This window comes from Micropterus dolomieu, linkage group LG09, assembly GCF_021292245.1.
Source record: "Micropterus dolomieu isolate WLL.071019.BEF.003 ecotype Adirondacks linkage group LG09, ASM2129224v1, whole genome shotgun sequence".
Taxonomy (NCBI): Eukaryota; Metazoa; Chordata; class Actinopteri; order Centrarchiformes; family Centrarchidae; genus Micropterus; species Micropterus dolomieu.
In genome coordinates this window covers 4443729-4456571 of record NC_060158.1, presented here as the reverse complement: position 1 = coordinate 4456571, position 12843 = coordinate 4443729, and the positions used below count along the sequence as shown (strand labels likewise).

Below are 12843 nucleotides of genomic sequence, written 5' to 3'. Positions count from 1 at the left end.
CCTGTTGGATGACCACAGCATTGAATGATCACGCATCGACTGAGTGACAAACACGTGGCAACAGCTGGAACTTTTGTGGGTCTGTGGCATAAAACTGAAGAGCATTTTTTAGAAAAAGCATCGCTGTGTCCTTGTGCATAAACAAAGCCAAGACATCTTACAAAAAGACTTTTGTTCCCTCTCTGCACGTCAGCAAAATAGCCATTTTACATGCCACTATACAAAATGATTATGCCTCAGATGCTTACATTAATTGCACAGAAATGTATACATAATAAATCTATTAGGACCACTTTGTGTTTAAAAGATAATTGCATTAAACGGCCTGGTCATATAGTTACTAATGTAGTGACAATACAGTTGATCTAAAAGATATAGAAATGTTCATTCAGTAGTTAGAGGCCTATAAATGTCTCTAAACTTTGTCCAAACTGTCCACTCGGATCAAAGAAAACTCAGGCTTCAACTGACAATTATTTAATTACATTATTAAATTAATTGGCCAATAATTTTCTTGATCAACATAGTGAGAAATCATAATGTTTCACAATAATAATTCCTAAGAGCCTGAGTTAACATCTCCAAATAGCTTGTTTTATCTTAGTCTAAAACGCAAACATATTCAGTTTACTATCACAAAAGAAAGAAAATCAGGCCTCAAAATTTAAAAGCTGGAACCACAAAAGCATCTTTGCTTGAAAAATTACTTAAAAATCAATCAACCAATCATCAAAATAGATGTTGACAATTTGTGTTAGTTGCTAATCTAAAACGTGTACTACCAGTAAATATCTCTGCCAATAAAAAACAAAAAAAAACCACAAAAAAAAAAACAACCACATTTCTTGCAGATTGGAGCTTTTTCCCCAAAAAGTTCAAAAAGGCCCCGAGCAGGTGAGCAGTGATTTTTTTTTTAGCCACTGGCCACCTTCCTTTCACCTAAGCTGCTTCCCATTTCGTCGTCTTACAGAAGAAGACTGGATTGAGGGCGGCTCTGCCAATGAATTAAAATGTGTTTATCTAACCAAAAAGAAAAAAGGGTCAGTGCAGAGCGGTGCTAGGCAGGGTTACCATGGTAACAGCATATATGCCTTACACACCCGCCCCAGACACACACACACACACACACTTACACACCCCACGCCACCCCTTGCATAAGTGTCATTAACTACAAGGCCCCCTATTGGCTGCTGAGCTTCGAGTCCACCAGACACAGCTCTTTGTTTAACCATCTCTCTTCACACATCTCTGTTTGTCAAACCATGACCGACTCCGTTACAGGTACACAGCCAATAGGTGCTCGTCATGGAGCAATGAATTACATCTCAACAAAGACAGACATTTGGTTGTTAGAAATTAGACCACACCAAAGATTTAGCTTAACATTTTCACCCCCCAAAAGCCTAAAAAGGTAAACGTACTCTACCCCCCCCCCCCAGCTGCATTAGTGTCAGGCCACCATAGTGGTTTCGCATGTTTTTAGCCCATTAATTTCAACACCATATACATCACTATCATTTTGCAAATTGTGTTCCTGTGTTTTAGAAATTTTTCCCCAGTCCAGGAAACATATTGGTGCCCATTCATTTCTACATGAAAATCTATCTGCAGGCCCTGAAAACATGCACAGGTGCTGTAATCCAGCTGGTTTCCTTTGCGTGAAAGTGACATTAATCAATATATGGTAATGCAGTGGAGACCTTTCAATTCAACCTGTGCTTAACCACATTTACATTGACAAAAATGAATGCAAGTTTAAGAGTCATCAGACTGACTTTCAGCAATGAAAAGGAACAAATGGCTGCGTGGAACAATACGAAAAAGACCAAAATTGTATAGTATCCAGAATAGTCACCAAAAATGTGTTTAGTCCTTTAAGAGCGACAGCCAAGATTATTCCTACATACACACACATAATCAAACCTGTGCAGTAATTAAAAACAGTTGCCAATCACTTAATTATTAAGTACACAGGGATGCCCCTTTCCCACTTGAACGGTTCGTACTTCCTTCCTCTACATCTCCGTTTTTTTATTTTTAAAAATTTAAATCTGCTCATCATAGTCGGCCATCTAACATGATTCATTTGATTGATTCAGCTTTTATTGTAGAATGGATCAATATTATACATGCTATGGCGGGGGGGGGGCGCAGCTTGAACGGACTGCAATTTTTCATTTTAATTAGATTCCACATAATTATGCAGGAAACCTTGTTCAAAGTCGAAGTACTCAAAACATTACAATCCGCAAGTTTTCTGGCATTAGGAGAAGACTTTGTGTCAGAGGGTTTTCAACCCTTTTTTAATTAACAACTAAGCTTTTATCAGTGCACATGTGTAAGAAACTTCAGTAAAACTACTCCTCACCGAGCCGTCGTCGTCATCATCATCATCATCTTCCTCGGGCTCCGGGTCTTTCTTCTTGGAGGCGCTCCTTTCGGCCCCACCACTGCTCCTCTTCTTTTCTTTGCCGCTGCTGGCTCTCTTCTTCTTTTTGCGTCCAGGAGTGTAGTCGCTACCCTCGCTGTCAGAGCGCTGGGCAGTCACGCCGTCTTCCGCCTCCTCCACCCCACCCACGTCCATGGGCTCTGGGGAGCTGATAGGAAGCTCCTGGAACAAGAACAGCAAAGACAGAAGTCAGCAAACTGAAACCATAATGTTTAAGACTAATGGCTACGGGACACGGAAACAGATTTCTTGCTGGAATTTGACTAAAGTCTTCTACAAGAGCATGAAAAGGGGAAGTCAACTTCAAATATAAAATGAAAGTATCAACTCCCCATATGTACCTAGCAGTGTTGTTAGATTTCTTAATCACACAAGATAATAGTTGTAATTGCACTTTTGACCCCGTGACCTTCATTCTCTATTATTTCAAACAGAACGCATTAGACAGGTTTGAGGTGTGTAAGTGCTGAAAAAACACACATCATATACACAATCTGGAGTCTGTCTTATAAACAAAATATCTAGTAAAAAGTTTTGTCCACTAAATTCTTCCATATGAAAGGAAGAAAATAACTGTAGCAGGTTTTTCACTTAGCAAAGAATCAAGTACTTTACAGTCATAACTACTTCCCAGCAAATTTGACTTTGTTGGCTGTTTTGACTACATGAAAAGATTATCTAAGTATGCAGACAGTCATGCATTTTATTGTGTGTGAAGCTCAACTAATAGTGTCTGGCTCTTTTGTTTCTAGTTTGCATTTAACAGATCTGGACATGGGATAAAAAGTTATTTTGATATTTTTCTTACTTTTAGGGTGCAACTACACAAAGTGACCAGACTCACACACTACTTACCTCTCTGCGTGACCGCCTCTTGCTGCCCTTGCTCTCTCGACTCTTCTTGGCCTTCTTCTTCTTCTTCACCTTCGGAGTCTCGCTCTCCGAGATCTCCTCTTCCTCGTCATCTACAAAAATCAGGCCAGCAGAGACACGGTTAAGACATACAGAGGAGCGACTGTGTGTCAGTGTTCAATGATGTTATCACACGGCCCACAGCTATGAAGATAGCCAGCTCATCAGCAGACAGCTGTGTATCAGGCTGTAAACAAAACACAAAGGACATGCTGGTAAATTTTGGCTGTGGTTTAGCTTGTTTACTGAATTCAGCCAAACCGGCAGGTAAACACCCGACTGTTATCGAGCAGCTTCACTTATTTTTTTTTAAAAACCTGTGATTCCACGTTTGCTTATTTAGACTTTGTGAGGTATTGTTGACAAAATGTACACAACTAATACCATGCCATTATGGCTGGATTGTTTTCACAGACTGTCATCAATCTTCGGAGCATCATTGAATATGAAAAGGATGAATTGATAGGATTATTTGTATTTAAATTATCACCGTCAAGATGCAACATTTTCCCTTTACAGTGACCAACCAACTGTTTTTTTTTTTTGGTTTTCAACACAAGTTGGGAACTCCCTCTTTCCACCCTCCTATCTCCTGCCAGGCTGCAACCACATTCACCTGGTGTCAAATTATATGAAAGTGGTCCATGATTAGATGGCTAGAATAAAAACCAACATGAGTCCTGAGAACTAGGACCAGAAGAGTATAAGCTAGTGGTTTGGGTTACTAGCCCATTTTACAAGTTGCCCTTCGGGGGGGTGATTCAAATCAGTTTTGCTCCAGTGGTAAAATTGTAATTTACTAACTGATTAGTCATTATGATTTACCACAGACTCCTGCAGCCTTACAACAGAGAGGGCCTCAGTCCAGAGTTTGGCACTGCCTCTGCAGCTCCAAAGTGAAGTGGTATGGCTCTCAGAGCCTATTAATGTAATAGACTGTGGTAAAAAGTAAATGGCAAACTGCCATTAAGATGCACCTGGCACAGAAGAAGCTTTAATCTGATGAGCATTTCAGGTCGTATAAAGGAGACTAAGCTGTGTGTATGTGTGGGGATGAGCGCACTGTAAATTTAAAAGATTTATGTTAAAAATCCAGAGTTCACATTGAGATTGATTGTTTAACGTCACAAAAACGGGTATTTGCGACTTGACCTTGTGTGCCCTGCGAATTCGCCTGCTTGAGAGCTGAGTTCCTGCGGACTTGACATGAAACCTGACAGCAAAGCAGCAGAGCTACAGACAGGCCTTCATTCTCAGCTGTGCAAAAAGTACCATTAACAAACCTACAAAAGAAAAATGCTCAACTCTGAAGAACTAGCAAGAGACAGCTAGATTTTGAAAGTATCTAACCCGAAAAGAATTCAACAAATATTCATGCTATGTGAGTACGCACAGGTAGGCAGGTAGGTATGTAAGCCAGCCATTCATTTCTAACCAATCATTGGCCGTGTGTATTACAGTCCTGTAACAGCCACAGATACCTGATTCCCCCCCCCCTTTCTGTATCAGAGCATTTGATTAATGTATTACAGTCAGGATGTAAAGAGAACAAACATACCAGAACACTCTCCTGATATGAAATGCCTACCTCAGCTTTAATGATATGCAAACCTGATTTAAGATGCAACAGATTTACCTTTGACAACGTGTAGCTAGACCTGAACCAATTCAATCGATTCAAAATGAACAAAAATTAAACCGCAACTATTTTAATAATCCATTAATTATTTACGTTTCCTCAAGCACAAACAATCATTTTCTTGTTACAGCTTTTCCAATGTGAAGTTTTGCATCATTGCAAAAAACTATATACACTTGGCTTTTATACCGTTTGCTGGACAAAACAACTGAAGATGGATAGACTTGGAATCTGGAAAACTGCTCATTATTTTCTGACAACTGACAATAGAATAACGATCCATATGCATTTCCAGTTGAAGTGTCTGGTATCACAAGATAACAGATAAACACAGACAATCCTTTAATCGCATCTACTTCCAATTAAAAAGTTCAAATGAAAGATAACGTGCATTTATATTTGAAAAAGATTGCCCACATCATTTGGTTTTTAGCACTTTAAGCTAACTTGTAGAGAGCAATTTGTTCTCAACGGGTCCACCATGGGCACCGCGCATGCTCATCGGATTTATGCCACCATAGCAGTGATATTGCATGTATTGGAAATTTGAATGTACTTCCCCCCCAGCCCAGGAAACATATTGGTGCCCATTCATTTTTATATGAAAATCTATCTGTAGGCCCTGAAAACATGCACAGGTGCTGTAATCAAACAGGATTTCTTTTTGACAAAGTGACATTATCACTATAGGGGTAATGCAGTGAAGACCTTTCAATTCAACCTGTGCTTAACCACATTTACACTGACAAAACTGCACATTCAAGAGTATGCATACTGACTTTCAGCAATGAACAGGACATGGCTGCGTGGAGCTACAAGGGAAAAAAAACTAAAAAAAACAACCCACAATAGACCACAAATATAACCTCAACAACGGTCACAATAAATGTGTTTGGTATGCGTGCATGTATTTTCTCAGCACTTGTGTGGTACTTTAAGAGCGACATCCAGAATCAAACCTGCATAGTAATTAACAAAGCAGTTGCCAATCACTTCACATTAATTAAGTACATAGGGATGCCCCTTTTCCCACTTGAATAGTTTGTAACTTACTTCCTTCCTCTACACCTCTGATGTCCTAAATCTCCTTTTTTGTTTTTTTAAATCTGCTTGTCATTATCTACCTTATTGTAGAATTACCCATTTTTCACATACTATATTGTGTCTGATTTGGTTTTAAATGAACAATTGAGCTCTTATCAGTGCACATGTATAGGAAGAGTCCATAAAACACTGCCACCGATCAAGTACACGTGGATCCCCCTTTTTAGCACTAAAAACGAACTTGCAGAACTATTTGTTCTCAAAGGGTCCACCGTGGACGCCGGGCGTGCTCGTCGGAATAATACAAACTGTAAACAGTGTGATGTTCTGCCACACTAAGAGCTATTTATTTAAGAAGATAACCCGCTTTGGAAAATATGCTACTTTACTATACAATACTACTTTAATTTTACCCCCCGACACTGAAAGCGAAGGCGCCGGCCATGAGGAGGGGAAAGCTGCGGAACGTCATCCGCCAGCTTCCAAGCTAACTGGCTGCCTCCATCTTGTCATCGACACGTAAAAATAAAAAAAAAAGAAAAATACCGGTAGCGGTGGCTAACATTAGGCCCCGGGAACATGCCGGTCAGTCAGTGTTACTTCACGACAATGCAGCTATCAGCCATTTGTGGTTGGGGGTAAAACAAGAGTGATGTTTTTTTTAAAAAACAAAACTGTGTTAAACAGCAAAATGAGCGAGTTTGTTAATGTTGCCGCTAACATTAGCTTCCCGGTAGTTAGCAGCATTTGGTTAGCGAGCGCTATGCTAACGCGACATGATTGATATGAATGTCAAAAAACAACTGCTCATGCTAGCCTAAACAAGTAGTGTGAACATTAGCAATTTCAGCTAACAAACGAGACTTGTCTTACCGTGCAGTAACCGGTCATCGGGGGCTCCGTAATCATCTCTGTCATCCTCGCTTCCAGACATAGCGGACAGCAGAAAAACTTTCTATTTAGTTAGCTAACAGTTTAGCTAACTAAATCAAGTTCTTTGTTTGCGGTGGTAATCCAGATTTCTGACCCAGTCTTGAGTCGGTCCAAGTCGTGGTGTGTGTTGTGCAGTTAAGGAGAAGGGCAGCCGGCCAGGTTTTCGACAAGGGGAATAAGAACAAAAAAAAAAAAAAGAAAGAAAACGGAAGTGAATATTTAGCAGCAAAGAGCAACACAACACCCGGTAAAACGCAGAGCAACATAAACACTCACCGCCGCATGGACTTTTTTTTTATTTATCTTCTTGGATAATAAATCTAACTTTATCTGGGTATTAAGTTGGACGGCTCGCAAAGATTAGCACCTTCACTCACTCCATCTCTGCGTTGGGCTGACATGCCATCTTGCCACTATCGATAGTTTCCGTGCCATTAGCATGCGTGCTAGCCGAGCTTGACCGGTTCAGATTTGAGACGAAGTAAAAAGAAACCGCTCACCCACTGAGGTCTAAATCATAAAATATATCCATGTGTGTCCCACCCAGAGCATCTTATTATACCCTGGACTCAAGTAGCATTTAACAAACAATAAAACCAAAAAAAGATACTCACAACTTGATTCACACAGCTTCCCCAAAAAAAAAATAAATAAAAAAATTAAGCACAGTAACTCCACGCTCACTTTGTCAATCAATCAATAACCTGTGAGCTCCTCTTTTTGTTGTTGTTTTTTTGTTATGGTAACGGTCTTCATACAATTTAAATATATTTACGTGTTTTGTGGCAGCGTGTGCGCACGACGCTGTCTCCTCTCTTCTTTCTCTCCCTCGCACACTACCACACACCCCGCGCGCGCACACACACACAAAGAGATCAGGGGGCAGGCATCCCATAATATCCCCCTCTCATCCACACACACACATACACACACACACTTCTATCACCCCTCCCCCACTCTGCATAGTTACCTTGCAACGTACAGACCATAATAGTCAACTCACCCCTCCCTCTCCTACAGCCTCTTCCCCATTCCTCCATGCCCCCCCCCCTCCCTTAGCAACCAGGGTTACCATGGAGACGCTCACCCCCCCCCCACACACACACACCACCACCACCACCCCTCCCACCCCCATGCGGCATCCCATAATAGTAATGAGCGCAGTCACTGACATCCCTCAATGAGCATAACTCCAAAAAAAGAGAGATAGGAGAAAGGAGGGAGGGAGGTGGGGGGTGAAAAAAGGAAAAGCCGTCACATGGCAACTGTGTATGCCACATGACTGCTTAACTTGAGTGTGCATGTTTGCATGTATGCGCAGGCACAGTACTGTATATTAAGGCTGGCTGCTGAAGACCTCACAGGATGTAGACGCAATGCAAGGCTGATCAAACCACCTTTAGGGTCAGCGAAAGAGGGGGTGACGCCGGGTTGACCCCGCTGTCACCCCTCACACTTATGAGGGCATTATGAGCTGAAAATAAAAAGGCTTGTTTTATATACATGACTCACCATCAAAGCAATCTGTTCACCCACACATGATGGAGCCCAAGATGGTTAACGTTGGGAGTAAAAGTCTCGCGAGGAGGTCAGTGTTGAGGTTAAAAAGTGAGCCTTACATGCACGGCCCTGCAGGGAGGAGGTCACAGAGGTCAAACTGCAGTCAAAACCTTCTTCAAGTCTGCTGCTTTTAGCCTCCTCCCCTCAAAACAAGAAACAGGGAGCCCAGAAGTACCAGAGCCAAGCCAACAGCTGAGTTAAGCTGTCTGCACACACACACACACACACTGGTTTGCTCCACAGGCTGCCTGGAAATGCATTGCAGTCAATGGTGGGAAAATCGTCTGGGTCCTAGACAGTTTTTTCCCACCATTCGCTGTCTGCAGTAGATTTACACTATGGGGCAAAATACAGAACTGCTTGTGTTTAGTGTGGCGGAGATGCTTCTAAATGACATTTTACCACGTGGGAAATCAGCTAATGGGAAATTCTGTAATTTGGAGGCCTGTGAAGCGTCAGAATGAGGAACGCATTGTTATTGTATCACTGCGGGACAAATCTGCTCTCCCGATGCTGCTCGAGTCACCTGCAAAGTCTGCAACAACAAAAAAAGCCCAAATTCAACAGCTGTTTTCCCCAGCCAGCCTGCACGGTATAGCAAAAAGTACGCGGACACTTGAACATTACATTAGAAGAAGTGCACGCCACATGTGGGTGCTGTTTGAAAAGACGAGTCAGTGTGCTGGAATAACTTCTGCACGCTGAGTCCAAACCATTTCCACAGACAACAATTTGATCCCACAGAGACAGTAATACATCAGGACATCTTTCAGTAAATTTTTGATTTATATTTAAGGTACTTTCAATATACAGTACTTCAAGTTGCCAGTTTATTAGGTACACCGAGATAAAACTAATGCAGTCCTAAAAGAACACAGATTAAACCATCCTTCTGCGAACTTGCACGACTCTCTGTCATAAACTAATATTCACCTTATAGTGTTCAAAATGAAAAAAATAAACTTGGCGGATTTTACAAAATGCACCCACATGTCCTTAAAAACTGTCCATAAGAAACGGTAATTTGAAATTGACATTTGCTTGAGTATTGAGTATGAGTCTCACTGAGGAGGACGAGGCGCGAGCAGCTCTCCATATACAGCACCAGAAACAGGTTGTGAGAACGAAAAGGGGGGAAAAAAGCTGCGAGCATTTGTCATAAATCGGGATAATACCGGAGAATTGTGACCCCGGGAGGAAAATCGGGAGAGGGCGATGAAAAACGGGAGTCTCCTGGGACAAATTGGGAAGGTTGGCAAGTATGCTTTATGATCATTTTGGAGGCTGGAGTTTGTGGTGCTGTTGGACCTTGTTGCATCATACAGAGAGGTGTTTTTGTTATTCAAACCTGCCCCCATATATATATGTGTACACACACACACACACACACACACAGACACACAGACATATATATTTAGATTTGATTGGTCGGAACAGTGTGTTTTCAGATGACTTTGCAAAGATGAGTTCACTGGTTCACGTTAGATATCTTTCTGTTTTGGTTTTTGATGGAGCCCCAGTGTATGATGCTGGGTGATGAGGCCTGGCTTAGTGTGGTCTTCCAGTTCATCTGAAAAGTGTTGGATGTGGTTGAGGTCAGGCCTCTGTAACATTATGAAACAGGAACAGACCTTTCCCCAAACTGGTGCCACAAAGTTGAAATCACACAGCTGCCTAAAACATAATTTTAAGCTGTAGCTTTAAGATTTCTGACCATTATTATCAAGTTGCTCGGCCTAAACGACCCCTGTCATACTGTCCACACATGGGTGTCCACACGCTTTTGACCATATAATGTATTTTGTAGAATATAAAGGAGAATTTTAGAGGGAAACTTGCAATCAAGCAAAGACAAAAGCTGGTTTTCCAAGGTGAGTGTGCATTATTCACTCATTACGAATGCAGTTCTCGCACAGCAGTGACCACTAACAGATTATATTGCAATGTGCACGAACGTAATTGTGTAAATAGGGAAATAAGTACCAATATGAGATTGGTTTAATCTATTTCTGAATCCACATACAAATAATTCATGCCAGCGTATTGTTGCAGTGACATTTTAGCTTTTAACCCGCTTCAAGCTGCCACCATATCCTCTTTCTTGCTAAAGGCCTCTCTCCCTCTGGCCTTTTCTTACAGTGGATCTCCAGTCTGCCCTGACTCAGCACACCTTTTATATGGACTCTATCTCTTTCTTTCTCTTCTGGCCTTTTCTTTGTCCCGCCGCTGAGAGCAGCTTCCGTCGCTGTATCCCTCTCACGCCGGCCGACACAAAGAACGACTTAAAAAACAACTTCTCTGTCTTCCCCTTTCTCTCTCCCTTGGTTTGCATCTCTTCCCCCCTCCCCCATGCTTCGCTTTTCCTTGACTATGGACACAGTGTTCGTGTGCATTTGGGGAGGTGGGGGGGGGGTAAACATCCCATAATCACCAATCAGAAGGATACTGGGGGCAGTTGTCATAGAAACCTCGTGCACGGCTCTCAACGCCCCTCCCACCCCACCACATTCGTAGAATTGCATATCACATAATGATAATAATATCATTTCTGAGGCAAAAAGGAAAAAGGAGGAGGTGGAGGGGAGGGGAGGGGAGGTGGGGTACAGACCATAATAGTGCTCCTGTGCTGCTGGTCGTCATGGAGATTAGCAGAGGGGTGGTGGTGGCGGAGGAGGGTTACAGGCGGGGTCAGATTATCATATAAGTCAAAATGCATACCATAATACTTCTTGGCTGTTCCCCCCCCTCCCCCCGAGACACCACCTCCGCTCCACCTATCCTGCCCTGCAGTACTTGCTATGAAGCTGCACCACATAACAAAGTGCAAATGGATTTGATCAGACCATGTCTGCCACGTGAGATAACACATAGCAGCTGACAGATGGAGAGAACAAAAAAAAGATTGGTACATCGGGGTTGCTGTCCCAGACGGCTCAGAAGCGCTGGTGATGCTGTGGAGTTCAAATCTTTCCTGTGACCTTTTCATCCCCTGTCATCATTCCTATTAGTGTCATCTTTTCTAACTGTGTCATCTTTCCACTCTCACTTTGGATATTATGAATAGTGCTAAAACAGTTAGTCAATTGAGGGAAAACTAATACACAATTTTGATAATTGCTTAATCGTTGAAGTGATGTATCAAGCAATAATGCTGAAACTCCATCCATCCATCGTCAACCGCTTATCCTGTGTACAGGGTCGCGGGGTAATGCTGAAACTGTTCATTTTTATTCATCCTAATCGTATCTGCCTTTTCGCATGACCGTCAATTGTCAATTCTGCCCGGTGACAATTTCTATAAAGTTTGTTTAAACAAGACAAAAGCATTCTTAACAACCTTGACAAAAAGAGAGGAAGAGAAACTGATCAAATTGCATACAGGAGTCTGACCAATCTTCTACACAGCAGCTGGATCATTGATTGTTCAGGCAAGCCACTGCAGGGGTGGTGGTGGCGCATAGATAAGATGTTTGCCTTTGCGTGGGAGACCTGGGTTCGATTCCCACTGAGACATCCACCATTGTGTCCCTGACACTTAACCCCTAGTCCAGAGGTGTGTGACCTCTGACATGTATAGCAATTGTAAGTCGCTTTGGATAAAAGCGTCAGCTAAATGAATAAATGTAAATTAATATGGTGTCGTGGACCAATTCACGTTTAGAATTGGGTGTACTCCATACAGGGCCTCCCCGACCAAGTGGCAACCTCTGGCTCTCACGACTGAAGCCAATTCGGAAGTAACTGTTGTATTCTTTCTAGGGGGGGTTGACTCCTCTAGTTACTAAAGTCACTTTCCTAATGAGTTTATGATCTCAATTGTTAGTTTCAAGTCTTCAACACAGCATGATGGTCATTTAGTTAATTATGGTCCCATTTAGAGGAAAATAGACAATAAAGCATACAATGGCGACCTGTCAATCAGGACAGACGCAACTTGTGTCCACTGCACTGTGGGAATTTAGCCAGCGCTGTTGAAAAAGCTTATTGGGAGTCAGCTGTTCAGCTGTCAGAAATTACATTTTGTTTTAAAACATTCTTTTAGCTAGAGCCAACATCTCATCCAAATATGGTCAAATCTGGTGCTGCTGGTTGTAACAAATCAACACGGCTGTGGCCAAACTGCCAAACTCGAGGTTTCAACAGTAGTTCACAGACCAGTGGGTGATGTCACGTTGACTACGTCCACTTCTTTTAGACAGTCTATGTTCCTGACTTAAGAGTTTAAAGCCATGCTAGTGGCTCCATGAGGCTGTATTTAGGGACAGTAATGCTTTGAGCTAAACGCTGACTGGTCACTACGAGGTGT

General features: G+C 42.1%; 1 protein-coding gene across 4 annotated transcripts in view; it reads right to left on the bottom strand.

The window, feature by feature from the left end:
• chd4a (chromodomain helicase DNA binding protein 4a) overlaps positions 1-7890 on the bottom strand; it is a 31157-nt gene extending 23267 nt beyond the window's left edge. For 2 of the 4 annotated variants that reach the window (XM_046058217.1, XM_046058220.1), the window contains exons 1-3: positions 6918-7155; positions 3305-3414; positions 2369-2611 (exon numbers count right to left, since the gene is read on the bottom strand). In XM_046058217.1, the coding sequence (XP_045914173.1) occupies positions 2369-2611; positions 3305-3414; positions 6918-6978 (414 nt within the window). In that variant the 5' untranslated portion in view covers positions 6979-7155. Of the gene's footprint in view, positions 1-2368; positions 2612-3304; positions 3415-6917; positions 7156-7253; positions 7410-7752 lie in introns of those variants that run through there. The other 2 variants (XM_046058218.1, XM_046058219.1) reach the window with 2 other exon arrangements.
• Positions 7891-12843: the final 4953 nt, after the last annotated feature.